We start from the raw sequence: 19,962 nt of genomic DNA, 5'->3' as shown, positions 1-19,962 counted from the left end.
GGCAAGCTTCCTTACTCTACACGCTTCTGTTTACATAGCAGTAACTAGGAACCCGGTTGTTATTCCGTTGGAGATCGCTTTCTGGAGGTAATAATCCCCCCCCCCCCGAGCCCCACATAATAATTTGGTCACTCAATCCACGACTGTTTATGAGACAATTGAGAAAAAGTACTATTTAGAAATACTTAGAAATGCTTAGAATACTTTAGAAATAGAATTACAGGAACATAATCCTTGCATTTGATATAGTGCCTTATTGCGTCTTCGAGAATTCTCAAAGCACTTCACAGAATATACTGTAAAGTAAATTTACTGTATATTTTGCGGGTGAAACGCAGCAGCCAATTGTGCACAGCAGTGTCCCACAAACAGCCATGGATTGAGTGACCAAATTATTATTTTTTTAAAGGGATTATTACCCCCAGAAAAACAGTCCACCAATCAACTAACAACCCTGGGTTCTACTTACTGTTAGGTAAACAGAGGCTAGCAGAGTAAGGAAACTTGCCTAACGTTTTGCCAGGCCCGAGAATCGAATCCGGGTCCTCCCACTTGCAGGGCGAGTGCTCTAACCAATATACTACAGGACTCCATAATAAAAAACACTATAAGAAACATATATCACCCACTGCAGTTATTATATTAAGGTCAGGAAAGATTTTGTAAGTTGGTACAAGGCACCGCAATAAAATGATTTTTTTTAAAGATCTTACAATTCTGAAAGGAAAAATGATATTTCATACTTATTTCTTCCAAAATGGAATTTGTTCAGTGTGCAGTGAAAAATATTATCGTAACAATGGTCTAAATACATATAGAGTTGTTTATAGAGTTGTTCAAATAGCCTGTCAAAACTGTTGGGTTCACATAAAAAATAGTCAGTTCAGTCAGGTATTAGCGGGCAAATGGCACCTGTGAAACTATAGCTCAATAGGACTCAGGGCCCTTAGGAGAGATTTGGAAGGAAAATCAAATAAATAAAATCTTATTTCATCCTTAAAGTGACCCCTTCCGTTGCCTCCTTCAAGTTCTGTCTCAAGACCTTCCTCTTTGACTATGCATTTGGTCATCTTCCCACCTCAAACCCCCGTGCCCTCCACCCATTGTGACTCTAACTTCCCAGTTCAGGTGTAAACCCCTGACTGTCCAGTGCCTTGGGATATCCTCCCGATGTGTAAGACTCTATATAAATGCAATTTGCTGTTGTTGTTTTAAATATTATTATTCCTGTATGGGATTTCGAAAGTATGATGATGTTTTAGAATAAGTAATGAAGCATGATGCACATGCACTCTTTTGATTAGACCTTATATCAATACTTATAGATTAAGGAATTAATAGTTATTTGATTACAGTAGATATACATATTATCAAATGTTTCTTACTGAAACTTAAACCGTGAAAACATTCTGAAGTCATTCACAAGTGCATTGCTTATTTTTTTTGCACTTATGAACTTTTTAACAAGAAAAGCAAAGAGGCAGCTGCCTTCTTTCTAAATTTGACTGTGTTTAAGTTTTAAATGGAAGGAGTCAAACCAAACATATGATTCTTGACTGGCTTGTTTATCTCCAGTTGCAAGACCAGCCACCAATTGTATATGACTGTGAGTTCCTCAGTAACACATTATTAGTATGGCCTGAACTCCTAAGGGCTACAGAATGACAGAGCAAATTGTTCAGGGAATGTTCTAAGATTTTTGTTACTAGTTTTTTCCCTCAACTATGATTCTGGCATGTTATGATTATCATTGGAATTTCGTGTAAAGTAAATATTTACAGATAAATCTTCAGAGATTTAATAATAATAATAATAATTGCATTTGATTTAACTCGTTGTTTGTGATGTCCTCCAGATGTGAAAGTACTACATAATTGTCATTGGTTATTGTTGTTTGAATTGTAATTATTTTTTTATAGCAGACAGCTTTGCAATCACAGATGGTATTGATATAATATCTGGACATTGAAGCAAATGTGCAGGTTTAGCAATAGAATAAGATTCCAATATTTCAGGCATTACAGCTATTAATGGACAATTCTATTAGAATGTATGTAGTGCCAATTTGAATTTCAAATACATCGCATAGATATTGTGTTAAAATGCTTGCTTAGAACGCAAGACTCGGGTAATAATTGATACTTACTTGTCAGCTGATTCTATTATTCAGACTATATTGCTAAAACCCTAATCACAGGGCAAGAAGCAAAGGTAAAGCAATTCACAAGCTCACAGATTAGGATGACGAAGGTCCTTCAGCCCACTTGATATCATCCTTCCAGAATACCCATCCTACCATCTTCCCATTACAGCATCAAACTGTTTCTTAAATGAGTTCAGCGTTCTGGCAAACTGTTTTTTTTGTTCTGCTGCCTTGGCATATCTGAATACATTACTTTCTCAACCCATTTAAAATCTTCTATAACTACTATTAATTGGAGAACAAGGAGACAGAACAATGGAACTCTGATGTGGATGCTTGTGTACCTTCATGTGGATGTTAAAATTAAGATATCAGAGTTCATCACTGAATAGTTACATGATTTCCTTTGTACACTGATAATTAAATTGTTGGGTAGTAAATCACATGTTAAGACTCGTGCTGTTTCTGTACAAATTAATCCCAATCTGCCTAATAACACAGGCCTATTTTATTTTTCTTTCAGGAACGAGTGGAATATCTCTTTCTGATCGTTTTTACCGTGGAAGCATTTTTGAAAGTAATAGCTTATGGACTTATCCTTCACTCTAATGCTTACCTCAGGAATGGCTGGAATTTGCTAGATTTCATCATAGTGGTTGTAGGGTGAGTGTCGATCTTACTTATACTGAAGTCTCTTACAATCATACACTGCTTAATCTGTTACTAACTGGGGTGTTAACTGTTTTCTATGGTTATAATTATTATGCTGTTCAAAGGAACAAGTGTCACTGCTCCAGGGATTGGGACCATTTGTTTTAATTTTTGAACCAGCGAAAAATGTTTCATTCTGGTATCCATGGATTGATGGAAGCATGTACTGAGAAAGTTAGTTAATGTCCTGTGATGACATGTCCTGTATCCATGTACACGATTCAACAGGTAACCTTTGGTAGAAAGAACCTCTTCAGTGGCTGCACATTTTACAAACCGTGTGCCTGCTGAATCAGTTGAAGGAGGGATTGTTTATATGAGAAAACATGCCACTGCCTTGAGGGTGTGACTTTCTTGCCCAATAGGAAGATGGTGGGACCTTGATCAGTAATTAGAGTAAATGCAATGTGGATGTGTTTGAAGAAAGCAAATTGAGTGTCTTTGCTAAGGTTTGAGTTTAACAGGAAAATTGTGTGGAAGGAACTTGGTTTTCATCCAGATGAACTGATCTGTTTGATCAGGGTGCCAGGAAAAGAACGTTTTGAGAAGTTTCAAAAATGCATAGCTGGTCAAAGTTTTTTGGGAGAGATTTGAAGTGAAGAAGCAGGATAAACCTTTGACTGAAGAGACATTATTGGGTACTGAGACTGGTGATAAACTTTACTGACCTGGGACTCTTTGGAATGGTGCAAGAAGGTGGGTTGGTTTGTTTCCAGATCCTCTGGTTCTCGTGGTGATGAAACACTTGCTGAGTCCAATAACTTTGGGAGTATTGAGTGCATATATTGTATACCAAGGAATGCCAAAGCTATGTGGGAGATTATGGCATTTGGTGGCAGTATGCCCTGAGATGAGGTGCTGGAATTGTGGACAAAACCATGAGATTGGTGGGTGCCAGGTACAACAACAACAACAACAAGATTGCATTTATAGAGCGCCTTTCATGTCGGGAGGACGTCCCAAGGCGCTGGACAGTTGGGTCGGGACCTGAGCAGGGGGGAAATGGTCAGGGTGAGGGGAGGGAAGGGAGGGAGTGAGGAGGGGGTAGAGAGTCGAGAGGGGAGCTGAAGGCACAGTTGAAGAGAAGGTAGGTAGAAAATAAAATTTTATGTGGTGAGGAAGGGCACCTATATAGAAAGTACCTGCAATCATATGCAAACAAAGTGAGAATGGAATGTAAAAGATGGTTGGTGGGGGTGGAGAAAGGAGGGAGAATGAGTTGTTTGGGGACGAATGTGAATCATGCAGGCAAGAGATGGAGAGGCGAGAAAGTGTGATGTTGGAGGAAGGCATTGTCTTCACAAGTGGGGAATGGAAAGATGAGCAGTTTGTCTTCTTCAGAAATGAGGACTCTGGGAGTGGTGAGTAAGGAAAGGGAACAATTGCGGAAATGCCAGAGAAAGCTGATAATGATGAGGGAACTAAGGACAAAATTTAGGAAAGAGAGGAAAAGGGAAGCGAGAGGAAAGAGACCAATAAGAAAGTGAGAAACAGTGGTAAAATGGCCACTGGAGATGTTAGTGTCTTCCCAGGTGTGGGTGAGATGGAGGAAAATACCTGGGAGGAGATGATGGGAGAAGAGGAAAGCTGAAACAAACTGGAAGGGAAAGTTGAGGGATCACTGGAACTAGTAGTGATACTGGTGAGAGAGTATCCACAAATGATGGAGGATTAGCGTTTGTCTTGGAAAATGAAGGTGAGGGAAACTCGGGAGAGAAACAGCTGGAGGTATTGGAACAGGGAACAAAAGGATATATGAGGTGAAGAGGGTACTTAAGAAGGTGAGGTGGAAGGATGGGGCGAAAGATTCCAGAAAAGTAGGGAAGAGGAAAATTCCTCTGTCTGGGGAGGAAAGAGTGGCGTATTTGGTAAAAGTGGTGTGGACTGCTTTCTTGAGGGTGTCGAGTGAGAGGGGAGCATATGTCAAAAATAAGTAAGCAAAAAAGTTCAAGGAGGTCAAGGAGTTTTTTTTGCTAAGTGTGAAACCTAGATATAACTGGGATGTTCTGTTAGTTTATATAGCAAATGTGAGTAAACAAGGTCGAGATAGGAACATGTAATCTTCTTACCTTGGCTGAAGTGGGATTGTTTAGATGGGGGTATTTTTCTTGGGCTGGAAATCAAGTAAAACAGGTGTTGCATGTTTAATTGCTATTATACCAGATTTTAATCGTTAAGTGTAGTGTGGATTGTTTTGCGTTTCTTGAAGTTGAGATAATATAGAGAAGGCTTTGGTTTTAACTTGATGAAGATTAGGAGGGTATTGCCTTGAATTTTTTAATAAGTTGTATTTCCGCACATAGATGTGGGGTTTGTTTTTTGCATTTCATACAATTTCATCGAATAAATAAGTAACTTAATACACCAGTGTTGTGGATTGAGAATCAGTACGCTAATAGCCTTGTAAGCTGTTCAACCTGAGGCCATTAAATACCTTATTTCGATTTCTTAATTAAATTAGGTTTTAAATTCTGTGTTTTTATAGTAAACCAACAAGAATAAAGTATACAGAGAATAAAGAAAAATTAAATAAATCTATGCTGATATTATCTTAGCATTTTTATTTGGTTGAGATTCAAATCTTATTTAGCTGATAGATCAAACTATCTATCTTAATAACAATTGAAATAATGTGTTCTGAAAAGGTTATGTGCTGTACAAAGAGTTTCATTCATTGTCCAGTATGTTACTGTCAATCGATTGCTCAGATTGAATGCACAAGATGCAGATTGAAAGTCTACTTTATAACTTTGTGCTATATTTTGGACAATTATGAGTTCAACAGAATTAGATTCAGACGTCCAACCTACTGCATTTGAAGGTTTAAAAAGTGTTGTACTTGGTGATTTTTTTCTGAGCACCAGGGCAGGTCCAATTTGCAATTGCCTAATTCTTAATATAAACATTAAGAACTAAACATTAAGAACTGAGCAATTTTATTGAACACTTTTCTAAATGAGTTTTGTTTCCTTTTTCAAAAGATTTGGCTTAGAAATCTACAATCTGATCAATCATAAAACAGTTTTCTTTTTCTTTTACTCATCTCTTTATTTATATAGAGCCACTGAAAAGGGGTTGGGGAACGCAGTTTGATTCTTGGTACAAAAGCAAACAGCTGTTGCTGCAGACAAGTGCACATGCGCTGCTTCTATTTGAAGAGGCCTAAACATCTGTTTTCTGTGAACCTTCACACATGGAATCATTCTGCACTAATCAGCTAGTACAAGCTTTAAACATTAATGCAGCTACTTATAAAAAGGAAATTTAAACAAACACTACTTCACGTTTTGTGTTAATCCAGGAAACAATTCAGCTATTATATGTATTTTGTACTCATTCATTTAGTTAGTTCTCAATATCTGTAGAGTGTGGGATTCTTTATATATATTTACAACTCCATCCCACATTCCCTTCACCTTGCTCCCTCCCTTGACTTCTGCAAGCGCATCTCAAAACCCTCCTCTTCGACCGTGCCTTCAATCACCCTCCTACCACTATCCTCGCTGCCCTCCACCCCTCCTGATCCTATCCCCCTGCTCAGCTCCAAATCCCTTATCCAGTGCCTTGGGACATCCTCCCGATGTGAAAGGCACTATACAAATGTAATTTGTTGTTGTTGTTGTTCAAAGCTCGGTATTCCTGCAGTACACACTGACCATTAACATAAACTCAGCTGCAATACCACTAACAAAATTGTGAACACCATGGAATTTAAAGACATTCTCAAGATTGCTTTTCAATATTGCAAGAAATGTATTTGTGCGTTCTGCTGATATCTGGCAGGCCATCTTTGGTCTCTTTGAGGCCTGATGGTGTACAAGAAGCAGCTTGAGGTTATTGGCAGTTTCCATTCTACAATTTGCGTTAATAATCCAATCAAAAATATTTTTATTTAGAAACGTTTTCTTTGGTCTGTCTACTCCAAAATACCCACTTCAGGAGCCTGGGTAAAATGAACCCGTATGTTCATGCCATATAAATAAAAGAGAATAATACCAACAGAATGGGCTACTCCAAACCCTGACCTATGAGCTTGTTAGCAGTTATTACCCACTATGACCAAAAAAAGTGATTAGCTGCACCAAGGAGAATTTTTTTAAAACACCATGGTGTGACCAATACTCAAAATTATTCATGCTTATTTATGCCTAAATCCATATGATATTAATTTTATACCAAGGCCAAAATAGGATCCAATTGTGTATTTTTGGAATGCTTTCAAAAAGCTGTTTTCATTTTGATACTCTGCAGGGCAGGAGGGACTAAATGGCCATACAACCTAGTAATCGTTAAACTAGACCAATCACCTCTCTATAATGAGCAGTTAAAAATCGATCAAGATAATTTCCTTGCAAACATTTCAAGTGGGGCACATGGGTTTACATAGTACTCTGGTTCACTTGTGTGCTCACTGCAAATTGAAATGTCACAATACTCCCAGAACTATGGCTCCTCCAAGGTAGTCAAACAACATCCTGTCCATCTGTGACCAGGGCTTCCTCTGCCTCCTCGTCCTCTCTGCTGCCTTCGATACCGTGGACCACTCCATCCTTCTCCATTGCCTCTCCTCTCACCTCAACCTTCAAGGTTTTGTCCTTGAATGGTTCAGGTCTTATCTCTCACACCATCTCCAATTCGTCTCCGCTAACGGTTTCTTTTCCAGTCTCCACACAGTCTTGTGCGGTGTTCCTCAGGGTTCTATCCTCAGTTCTCTCCTCTTCAACCTCTACATGCTCCCTCTTGGGGACATCATCCTCAGTTATGGGGTCAACTTCCACTTGTACACAAATGACATCCAATTCTATCTCTCTGCCTCCACCCACGATTCCAGGACAACTGATGTCCTAACAGACTCTCCGTCAAACATCAGGTTCTGGATGAGAGCCAACTTTCTACACATGAATGTCAGCAAAACTAAGGCTCGCCTGATTGGCTCCTGCCAGCGCCTCCGCATCTCAGGCACTGGCAGCATTAGCATCCACGGATGTTTGTCCATCTCACCAAGCCAGTCAGGAATCTTGGCATCTTGTTCGACCCTCAGCTGTCCTTTCTCCCCCATATCCATGCGATCACCCGTTCTGTCTTCCCTCACCTCTGAAAGATTGCCCGATTCCACCTCAGCCTCACCCCTCAGGCTTCTGAAACTCTTCCCTCCACAAGCTGCAGATCATCCAGAACTCTGCAGCTTGTGTCCTCTCCTGCAGCAGGCTCCATGACCCCATCATCCTCACCAGGCCCACTGGCTCCCCATCCCCCTGAGAATAGAGTTCAAAATCCTCATCCTTGCCTTCAAGGCTCTCCATGGCCTTACTCCTTCCTACCTCTGTGACCTGCCAATCCCATATTCGACCTGTTCATTCCCTCTGTTCAGCAGGCTCTGGCCTGCTCCACGTCCCCCATCCAGCCCGGCCCATCATTGGCGGTCGGGCCTTCAGCCTCTCTGCCCCCACCTTGTGGGATTCCATCCCACATTCCCTTTGCCTCACTCCCTCCCTTGCCTCCTTCAAGGCGCGTCTCAAGACCCTCCTCTTCGACCGTACCTTCGGCCACCCTCCTACCCTCTCTACCCTCCACCCTCCCTGAAGCCATCCACCCTGCTCGGGTCCAAATCCCTGGCTGTCCAGCGCCTTGGGACTTCTTCCCGATGTGAAAAGTGCTATACAAATGTAATTTTGTATTGTATTGGCAAAATCATCACGTGTCAGCTCAGAAAGCTTTACACTTTTGCTGGTATTTTAAATTCATAGTGCGGCACAAATTCTCAAAAATAAACGTGAAACACTTCCCACTTGCCAACTACCTACCAAAGCTGTTACATGCATGATCTCAGCAACAGAATTCTTCTATACAATTCCCTTCTGATCTTATTAAGAATAGTTTATGGATTTTTCCAATTTCTTTAGCTCATTAGTGCCAGATCAGACCTAGAGTATGTAAGCCACTATTAGATTTTGAATTCCAGCTGCTTAGAATTGCAGGTTTCTTCCTTGATAGCGTAGAACAAGATCTTAATGAGCTCAACAGATTTTTGTAAAATATTTGCTGCTACTGTTTCTGAAACTAGGCACATATTGTTGCTGGAACATTCTCCTCAAAAATTCTTCATCTTCACTGTTTAATAAAGTAAACAAATAGAATACATATTTTGCATTTTGCATTTGATGTTGAAGCACTTCAAAAACTTCACTCCATTTAAATTAAAATCGAGTACACATATATATAGTCTGTGTATTTGTCACACTGAATTATGGATAATGACTTTCATTTTTAAATTCATTTGCAATTTGTAATTAACAATGTTCATTTTCTAAAAGACTTTTGGCCTACAAAATGCTGTGCGTGTGGGCATTCGTGGAGCCCCCTTTTCTGATTTACCGTAGCACCTGTCGGGTTTCATTGTACAACACTCCTATAATGAGAACATATAGGAACATTTGACATCCAACAAGTGCCGATTTGAGTCCTCACAAGACGGAAAGCAGGTACAAGGAAATCCCTTTGAATTTCCTGGTGAGCAACACAGCTTAACATGAAATGCATAAAAGCATTCCCACCATTCTGCTGCCTACAGATTCAGACACACACCCTACCCTCTGAGTGATGATTGCACCAGTTGGAGGTGCAGAGTTCGAGCAGCAGCTACTTAGCTCTCTGCACACAAATCAAGGTGCATATCAAGCTATTTAAAAAGTGTCCATGAACCCAAACACTCGGTAACACCTTCCAGCAGCTGTTGCCCCAAGCCTCAGAGTTTCCTGATCACCTATTTATCAGCTAACTGGTGACTATCTTCCTGCGGGGGAATCTAAGTGCAGTCTCCCTTGAGGTGAACTAGCTACAAGGTGACATTCTGGGCAATGAAATGTCATAATCAAGTCTGTGGTGATCTTGTGAATGGTTCCTGAGTCAGGTGGGTCCGCAGTACTGCAGGACACTATTGATGGCCAACCAACCAGCTTGGCTTATCAGCATGACTTGGACGTACAGATCAATCACTGGAGCAGTAATTGTTCCTACTCGGCTACAGTATCATCTTGCTTTAACTGATACAACTGAGTTTTAAAATGTGATGCTAAGTGACACCTTTGCAAAACTGAGTATATAAATGTGATGCAAGGTCACCTGGGTCTCCTTTTCCCCCATAAATAAAGTGTTATTCAATAAAATATTTCAATGTATTTTAAAAAGGCGGGGCTAAGAGACACTTTGGTACAAGGAAATAAAATGGTGAGCTTGTTTTAAGGAATTGTAATGTTAAAAGCAATGGTTCTCATTTATAATTGGTTCACCTGTAGAATAATCTCAAACTACTCTCATCTTTACAATTAGTAACATTTGAAAAATCACTTCAAAATCGATTCTGAAACACAGCAAGAATCATTGTTACTTCATTTTTATCATTGTAAGATATCCAATTTATTGCAGTCCTTCAAACTCATGTGCTTATAATTTGAAGTCATGCAGCATATAAAACTTGTCTGCAAACTGTTGTGCTTTATGGATCTGAGCTCCTGGGAATGAAAGGATAGGTTTCTTCCAGCCCATTTGCAAAGTCCAGGATCAAGCATTGAGGTGGATCTGTGGCAAATCCGGGTCGCGGCTGCACAACTTGCATTTATATTGCGCCCTTCACTCAGAGTAGCGTCTTGGAGCGTTTAACAATGGCAGAACCTGTCACTGGGTAGGTGGGGGGGGTGGGGGGGGTGACTGTAAGCTGTAAGCACAGTCGAAGAGGAAGGTATTCAGGCGTGATCTGAAAATGGGGAAGAAGTGGGCAAACTGGAGGGATTGAGGGAGAAAGTTCCAAAGTTTCAATCCCATTTAAAATTTGTCTTTTCTCAAAACTGAAGAGCCCCAGTTTGTCTAATTGTTGTTTGTAGCTCCTTCCTCTAAACAGTGAGGATCTCCTCTGCACGCCTCTTGGGTCTAGACAACCTCCTCATGTTGCAGTGACCAGACTGTAGGCAAAATTATTCCTGTACAGTAATGCAAATACAATACTGTATTTGGTAACTAAACTTTTGGGACTCAACATGTACGTAGTACAAGAAAAAACAAAATCCTGAGAATTGTTCCATGAAGTAACACTGGATTATGTTCAAAGTGCTCTTGATAAATGCACAAGATATATGATATGACCAGGATCATCATTTTGGGTTATTCAACTGTGAATAAAAAAATAGAGATTCACTTTTAATTGTTGTTTCTGCTCGTCATTGGCTGCACTTACTTCCATTCCAAGCCCAAGTTTGCTATGCAATATATTTTGCATTAGGTGTATTGCCTTTTCAGGTTAACTATCACAAAGATTTTTTACACAATGCGTAACTTTGAAATACATTGATTATTATTCCAAATTCAGTATCCCCCAGCACGCTGTGCCATTTTGCAATTCAGTGATGGAGTTAAAAATCTCCGTTCTACATTCCTTAACAAATGTAAATTTATAACATGCTGCCATTTAATTCCCTTCAGTAAGACTTTAATGAGTTTATGTAACTCTTTTTTCACTGCTGGCAAAAATGACTATTGTTTATGTTTAAATTCAATCTTGATTTCATGCTCCTGTTGGTGAAACTTCCAGGGTAGCAAACCTTTTGCACCCCATGGAATATCAGCTGTTTCATTAGCCCCATGCACTTTGATCACCCCTCTCCTCAAAAACCCACCTTGATCCATCAAATTTCACTCACCTCCAGCCCATTCAAACCTGCCCTTGCCTTCTAGAGTCCTGGAATGCATTATTGCCATCCAATTTCATTCACACCTTACCTCCAACTCCCATCTCAACAACAACAACAAGATTAAATATGTATAGAACCTTTCACGTTGGGAGGACGTCCTAAGGTGTCCCATCTCAAGCCCCTCCAGTCCAGTTTCCACTTGCTCACAGCACTGTGACAGCGCTTGTCAAGGTGATAAATGATATCCCTCTGTCTCTGTGGGCTCCCTCTGCCTTCAAGTCCTCCTGAAAATCTTTGCTGTTTTTGACAGTGAACCATGCCATTTTCCTCAACCACCTCTCCCTCATGCACCTGCCCTCTTCTGCTTCAAGTTCTACTTGACTCACCCCTGCCATTTTGTTCCCCCAATCCTTTCTTCTCCTGACCCCGGATAATCAACTGTGTTGTACCCCCAAGCCTCTATTCTTGGCCCCCTCTTTTTTCTCATGTACATACATCCACTTGGTGCTATCATTACCAGACATGCGGTCAACTTCCACACTTGTGTCGATTGTATCCGTATCTATTTTGTCTCCTCTAATCATAAGACCACTCCTAACAATGTTCTGACTGCCTATTTATCTGTCATCAAAGCGTGGATCAGTTCCAACTTTCTCCAGCTGAGCATGGACAAGACAGAAGCCATCCTCCTTGCCTCCCGTCAATGTTTTTCACCTGAGATTCTGAACTCAGGTTCAGAAAGAATTATTAAAGAAAATAATAATTTGGTCACTCAATTCTTGACTGTTTTTGGGACACTGCTGTGCGCAATTGACTGCCTCATCTTGCCCACAAAACATATAGTTAAATTACTTTACAGTATATTCCGTGAAGCGCTTTGAGACGTCTCGAAGATTTGAGAAGGCGCTATATCAAACGCAAGGATTATTACAGGATTATAACTCTTGAACCTTCTTTGCCTATACCTCATACTACCAATGTATACTCTACATTAGGATCAGGTTCGATCTCCAGTTATCCTTCCTACCCCACATCCAGTCCTTAACTTGAATTGTGAAACGCGCTATACAAAATAATTTGTTGTTGTTGCCTTTCTCTACTGCTGCATTATTGCCCACCTCCATCCCTATCTTACTTCAAATGCTGCTGAAACTGTCATTCATGCTTTCATTACCTCCCGCTTTGATTTTTCCAATGCACTCCTCGCTGGTCTTAAGACTTTTAAATCAGTACAGCTAGACAATTAATAAGTTTAAAAATCTTTTGACATTGTTTATGAGCACATCAAACTCTTATATTGTGCTCAGCTTTGTCTTGTGTTCAAACAGTACATGATGTCTCCCCATGTTCTCCCTAAGTTTTGAGTTAATTATTGCCTTGAGTAAATCCAAGCGATTATTGATTAAAGATGTACACTTACTGATGGATTTCAATGATTTCTCTTATTTCTAGCAGTTAGAAGACAATGGAGTGCATTTATCACAGCATAATAGTAGATAATTGTGGCACACAGCATTCTGCCTGTTTGTCTATAGCATGATGAAGTACACATTTTCTTCAGTGATTGACTTCTTTTCTTTTTCTAGGCTTTTTAGTGCTATTTTAGAACAAGCAACCAAAGCAGAGGGGACTAACCCAATTGGAGGGAAAGCTGCTGGTTTTGATGTGAAAGCTCTGAGAGCATTTAGAGTCCTGAGACCATTACGTCTGGTATCTGGAGTTCCCAGTAAGTATCTTATTAATCCATATGGGGGCATGGAACTGTAATATCTAAATTGTAATTCTGTTCCAATATTTATAACAGTAAAGTGTTTATAGTTGTTATGCATTGCTTTATTTATGGATTTTTAATTTTGGATGTATTTCCTAAATTTTCCTTCAGTGCACTCAAGAGGACAGGGTTGCAACTTATGGCTAAGTCCTGTAGCTCAGTGGTTAGAGCACTTGCTTTGCAAGCGAGAGACCTGGGTTCAATTCCCGGCAGGACGAAACCTTGGGCAAGTTTCCTTACTCCACACGCCTGATAATAATCCCTCAAAAAAAATAATAAATTGGTCATTTCAATCCATGACTGTTTGTGGGACACTGCTGTGTGCAATTGGCTGCTGCATTTCTCCCACAAATATACAGTCAATTCACTTTACAGTCTATTCTGTGAAGCGCTTTGAGACGTCTAGAAGCATTTGTATGTGCTGGTTGGTGTCCCTCTTGCCTGTGTTGGACACGTCAAACATACTTTCATGAAACTGAATATTCACTAAATGTCTGGATATTCCAAGATCTATTCCCCACTTGGAATTCTTTGCTTTTCCTAGATATTAACTTGTGCTTTAGCTGCAACATGTTTTTCTCATATGTTGTAATATTTTCAATATATGTGTTGCAATATTTTCAGATGAGACCGAGGTCATTGTTGTGTCAGATGGTTCTCTTAAAATTAGTTTTTTGTACTTTTTTCTTGCATATCCAGTATTTCTATATGAAGCTTTAAAATAATTTCATGAACCGAGGTCCCATCTGCCTGTTTGGGTGGATGTTAAAGATCCCATGGCATTGTTCGAAAAGAGAAAGAAGGTTCTCTGGTGTCCTAGCCAACAATGCACCAAATAAAATTGGTTACTCATTTCATGGCTGTTTGTGGGACATTGCTGTGCACAATTGTCTGCTGCGCTTCACCTACAAAATACATCTCAACAATGTGATAAGGCGCTATATCAAATGCAAGGATTATTATTAATATGTACCTCTTCCTCTGAAAAAACATCCTGTTGTTTTCACCTTAAGGACATGGATGTATAAAAATTATTTGTGGTGATATGAAGACACTCTTTGGTTTATGTTAGACTATGCATAAACTAATAACAAAGCATCATAGCAAAGCTGCAAAAATTTGAATATCAACATTACTGCATTGAATTTATGAGCATAGGATAAGAAAGCATGAATTGACAGAGCGCTAATTAAAGTTGTTCTGCGTGGTGTAGAATCTCACAGGACATCAGCAGGTGGTGTAGGACTTTACATGAACCAAGTTATTTTGACTGGAGAATTACAAAATAATTACTCACCCGTTATATAATGTAAATTAATCTATTTCTATAAAGTCAGATTGTTGTGTCAGATGGTTCTCTTAAAAAAAAATTCTATATGAAGCTTTAAAAATAATTCTATAAAGTATTTGATCAAAATGAGAAATGATTGTTACTCCGGTGTTTTCAAAAGTACAATATCTTTGGTACAGTAAGGATAGCTACAATTACCTCAAATATTTTCACAATGATTCATTTGTAATCAAACCATTTCAGAACTTGTTATACTTTTACAAGTGACTTCCATGTTAAACAGTAAAACACTGCAGTTTCAATGAGGAAATCACAGAAGAAATAGACATTCAATTAACTATTTTCAAACTTTAAAAATAAAATTGCCCCTTTATAGCGTATTCACTTTTTTATTTAGTTAGTATAAAAGTTTCAAGCATTAGCATCTAAAATTGTCTTTTTATTTTTGTTTTCAGGCCTCCAAGTTGTGTTAAATTCAATCATCAAGGCCATGGTACCATTGCTGCACATTGCTTTATTGGTACTTTTTGTAATTATCATCTACGCTATTATAGGATTAGAACTCTTCATGGGCAAAATGCACAAAACCTGCTACGTAAATGGAACAGGTAAGAACTTTAGTAGCTACTGTGCACAATAATTGGAAGTAGTGTCATGATTAAAAAATGTCACTGAGAGATGTGGCCCGATTCTTCCCGATTATTTCCACATCTGGTCACTTCTCAGTGTAATTTACCACATGATTTTGCTATCGAGTAATAAGACAGATAATTTGTATTTGATGATATTTATTATTGTCTCAGCTGGTTATCACCTGATGTCATCAATATTAGTTCCAGTTTAAAAATAATAACCGTAGTGCAGTAGCAAAGTATAGGACTGAAAGACCCATCCAGCTCGTCCCAAAGTTTGAAAAATCCCATGTGTTACTTTATCTCTGATGAATGGGCTCCCAAGGTGACGTACTTGGCAACACAATGTCAGAATCAAGAGTGTGACGGTCTTAGAAGTCTGGTTCACAAGTTGATGACAAAGCAGCCAGTTGAGCTCATCAGCAGGACTTGGAGGGATAGATTGGTCACTTGGAATAGGGTTTCTTTGCAAGCCAAATTCCTAATGGGTAAGGTGGTCCTAATTGAACAAGCAGCAAGAATTTGGCAGAGAGTATTCTCAGTGGCACACTATGACGTTTTGACTGTCTGAACTAGATACAATACCCCAGTTCACACTCTGAAGTCCCTAAGATTTGGCTCTTGCCAGCCTGAGCCTAAGACACTCTGAAATTGTGTAAACAAGGTGCGTTCCTGCAGGGAGAGAGGGCTCATTTCATTCCTATTATATAAAAAAATTCCATGTGTAGGCAAACATATGTGGAACGTAGGGTGGAACATATGTGGAAGCATACATATGTGGAACTCTCAGTCTGGTTTGGATACTTTTTTTTCCATGTATCAGACCCCTAAAAAAGTCCTGAACATTTGATGCCAGCTTGAAGGTTCTTGATTTTCTGCTTTAAACAAAATATATGTTGAACTTGAAACTTACTTCTGTAAACGCTAGTGTAAGTGAAGTGGACTTACTGCAATTCAAGTAATGTAGAACATAATGACGCTGATGATTCGATGTCTTCTCAAAGCAGTGACTATCATTGCTTCTCTTGCTGTTGCTATGAAACTGACTGCAGGGAACATTAATTAATTAGTTCAGGCCTCCTTTTCGTGGCTGCAATGTGATTTCTGAGGGAACGTTTACTTAATATGAGGTATTCTTTAGCACAAGGCTGACGAAAAACCTGCTAAATTTAAACATTTAATCATACCTCGTGGCCCGAACAATTCATAAAGAACTAGAAAGTCCGGGTTTTAATAGAGGAGCTTGCTAAGGTTGAACAAATGATCTCAATGATCTCATTAAGCTATCGGTGTGTTCATTGTAGCTTAAATTAATTTATATTTTCTGTCTGAAACCTTTAGATTTTGGTCTGCTGATGTTATTCATGTGTTTGCACAGACTGCTCAACCTTTTCACTATCCATGTTAAGATGATAATTCTAATGCAAAAGATATTTCTCTCCAGATGTCTTCATTTTTTTGGTTAATTTAAACAAACACACCAGAAAGTCTGCAAGAAACCAGCTGACTGTCAACACTATTAGAAGTAGTTCTTTAAAATGTGAAATCACTGGGTTCCTGTGCATAAATTGTGTCTTATGAAGTCTTTTGTTATTATTGAGCATTATAATTGAATTGATGATTGGAAGGTTTGTGAACAGAAGATAAAGCAATGCTGACACTTTTACTTCATGTCATTGATGTAGGTAGATCTTGGGAATATATTGGAGTTGGGTGAAGAGTTCTAATCAATCCCATGTTACAATAAACAGATTTAATTTTTTGTTTTACATTTTGAAAAAAATCACCTATTTATGAATGAATAAGTACTTGGCTGTACTTCAGTTGACTAATTTGATAATGTTCTAATCCAGGAAAGTGATGTATCACTGGAACCCACGATATTGAATTATTCCTCAAATCTACTTACAGACATTTGTTGTTTCTCATAATATAGTGTATGTAAGGGTGGGGGGGTTCATTCATATTTACTGTTCATGCTGGTTTACCTCATTATACTGAGCATGTTATGTCACAGAGTAACAGAAATGAGAGGGTATTGAATGTAATACCGAAATAAAGACATTGAGGGGCACCATATGATACCGTGTGACCTTTATTATTGTATCCAAAGTTTTCTTTGGCAATTGTAAAGATAAATGAAATACTTAAATTTGAGTATGTAAATTCAGAATAATTAAAAAGGGAGTTTAGGTGTATTAAAATACATTAGCTTCGATCACACTCTGCTTCTGTTTGCCCTCCAGCACACAAGGGATGCTGGATAATATATTTTGGTTAAGGTATTTCCTAAGTGATTTATCATCACATGATTTTCTTAGCAATGAAGAGTAGCACTGCTGTACCCTTCTTAGCAATGCAGAGTGGCTCTGTTCCATTCATTTTCTTAACAGCAATAAATGACACATCATGATATCATTGTCTCAGCAAGCGCATATGTCTCACCATAAACTCCACATTCAACCAGCTTGTTTCTCCAAATAGGTTTCTTTTTATGAAAAGAGGCAGATGGTGCTAAATCAGAACAAATAAACTGCATCCACAGTGGAGGAAAATCAATGAAAAGAAACCAGCACTGTTGTCAGGGGCAACTAAATAACATGCACCCATTGATTTGTTTTTCAAAAAAAAGGATCATTGACTCTTGTAAAAATTACAACCATTTTATAATGTGCTGTTTCAATTGACAGGTGTAGATTTCTATGTTTTTTTCCCCTCTCTAAACACTGGAGACAACATAATTATGTTCATTAAAATAATAGGTATTTTAAAATTCTTGGATATATTTTTAAACACAGCTGTGAATCATTTACATTTATTACCATCATGCTTGTCAAATCATGCCCTGAACATTGTGTGTCTATTCCAAAAATCATTTCCAAGTTAATTCTACATATCCTGGACTTTATTCTACTTGATCAAACCCTCATATGGTAACATTAGTTTATCATGGTTTTAATATCTTTCATAAAACTTTGTTAAAACTAGATTTTGTTAAAACTAGAGGGCCCTCTATGGCCTTGCTCCTTCCTACCTCTGTGACCTGCTAGCGCCATATCAACCTGTATACTCCCTTCTCTCAGCAGGTTCCGGCCTCCTTCAAAGTACATATCAAGACCCTCCTCTTCGACCGGGCCTTAGGCCACTCTCCTATCCCTGCCTACCCTGCCCTCCACCCCTCCTAATTCCAAACTCCTGCTCGGGTCCAAATTCCTGACTGTCCAGTGCCTTGGGATGTTCTCCTGAAGGCGCTGCACAAGTGTAATTTTTGTAGTTATTGTTGATTTGCTAAACTGGGTGTCTGACACATGTGAGAATCCATCGGAATCTATCAAATCAAACAAAATTCCTGAGAGTTCCACATATACGCAGAAATTTCTGTTTGTCTAATATGGAGTGTGCATTCTTTGCAATGAAGGGATCAAACCTGCTTACCTAATCTGAATGAGTTAAGCAGAGGCTAGCAAGTACTAAAGCTTGGGGATCTCTAGGGTGTACATTTGGGTATTGCTAGAGTTTAACCAGCTGAATCTACACAGCTTGCCATTGTGAACACAAGCAAGCTTCCTGAGTTGTCCAGTTAGAACCACTCTACCCATAATGGATTTGGCTTTCATGGTTAACAGGTTCCAAGTAGGAAGAATCCCAGCCCAAGGTGACTGTTCTGCTTCTTCATGTTCCACTAATGAGCCAAGAATGGCTGACCCATCAACAGTGTCTTGGAGTACTATTGCCAAAAATCAGAATGACTTGGAGTTCCATCGATTGTGGAGTCCTGTAGCTCAGTGGTTAGAGCACTCGCTTTGTAAGCGAGAGACCTGAGTTGAATTCCAGGCAGGGCGAAACCTTGGGCAAGTTTCCTTACTCCACACAGTGCCTAATAATAATCCCTCCAAAACCAAAAACAATAATAAATTGGTCATTTTCAATCTACAACTGTTTGTGGGACACTGCTGTTCGCAATTGGCTCCCGCGTTGGCTCCACAAATATACAGTCAATTCACTTTACAGTGTGTTCTGTGAAGCGCTTCGGGACGTCCTCCCGACGTGAAAAGCGCTATATCAAATGTAAGGATTATTATTATTATTATTATTGGAAAGATTGGCCATGTGCAGGGTTTTCACATTGCACCATTTTTAAAAAAACAAAGGAAAGCCAGAAGAAAATGTGGAAACCAAATTAACCTGAAAAAACACTCCAGAGGATTATGAAATCAGTCACGATGTAAAGGTTCATAGCAACATACAGTAGCTCAAATAATTGATAGATGTAGCCACTAATTTAATAACTTTAATTGTATTAACTTTAATAAAAGTTATATTAAGTGACAGCTATAAGTTCTTCAATGAAATTAGTCAATATTGCAAATAATTGTTTAAACCAAGGCAATCTATTATTTATTTCTATTCAGCCAGGAATTGATTCACATGTTGAAAGTGAATTGATTTACTTGTTTAAAGTAAAATTGTATCTTGTTTATTCAATTCATTTAGTAACTGTAACTATAATTAAATCCACTAATCAATACAATTTAGCACTTCTATTCTCCCCTCCCCTCCTGAAAGTGCTGATTTATGTTGCAAGGTGGAAGATGCCAGTCATTTTCTAGTATCTTGTGTAAATAGTAATTCTTCCTGTTTGAGTGTTGACAGCATGAGTGGGCAGGCTCTTTGACTGTGGGAAGCATTGCAATTGATCCCCATCCAATCCTTATTGACCTCTACACATG

The 19,962-nt window shown here is 38.9% G+C and overlaps 1 protein-coding gene across 1 annotated transcript in view; it reads left to right on the top strand.

The window, feature by feature from the left end:
• Window positions 1-19,962, top strand: part of cacna1c (calcium channel, voltage-dependent, L type, alpha 1C subunit) — a 270,222-nt gene that overhangs the window by 104,486 nt on the left and 145,774 nt on the right. The window contains exons 4-6 of the mRNA XM_042335422.1: window positions 2,667-2,806; window positions 13,125-13,264; window positions 15,056-15,208. Of these exons, the coding sequence (XP_042191356.1) occupies window positions 2,667-2,806; window positions 13,125-13,264; window positions 15,056-15,208 (433 nt within the window). The remainder of the gene's footprint in view (window positions 1-2,666; window positions 2,807-13,124; window positions 13,265-15,055; window positions 15,209-19,962) is intronic.

Source organism: Callorhinchus milii, unplaced genomic scaffold, assembly GCF_018977255.1.
Source record: "Callorhinchus milii isolate IMCB2004 unplaced genomic scaffold, IMCB_Cmil_1.0 Scaffold5, whole genome shotgun sequence".
Taxonomy (NCBI): Eukaryota; Metazoa; Chordata; class Chondrichthyes; order Chimaeriformes; family Callorhinchidae; genus Callorhinchus; species Callorhinchus milii.
Note: the sequence above shows the minus strand (reverse complement) of the source record. Positions and strands in the feature narration are given on the sequence as shown.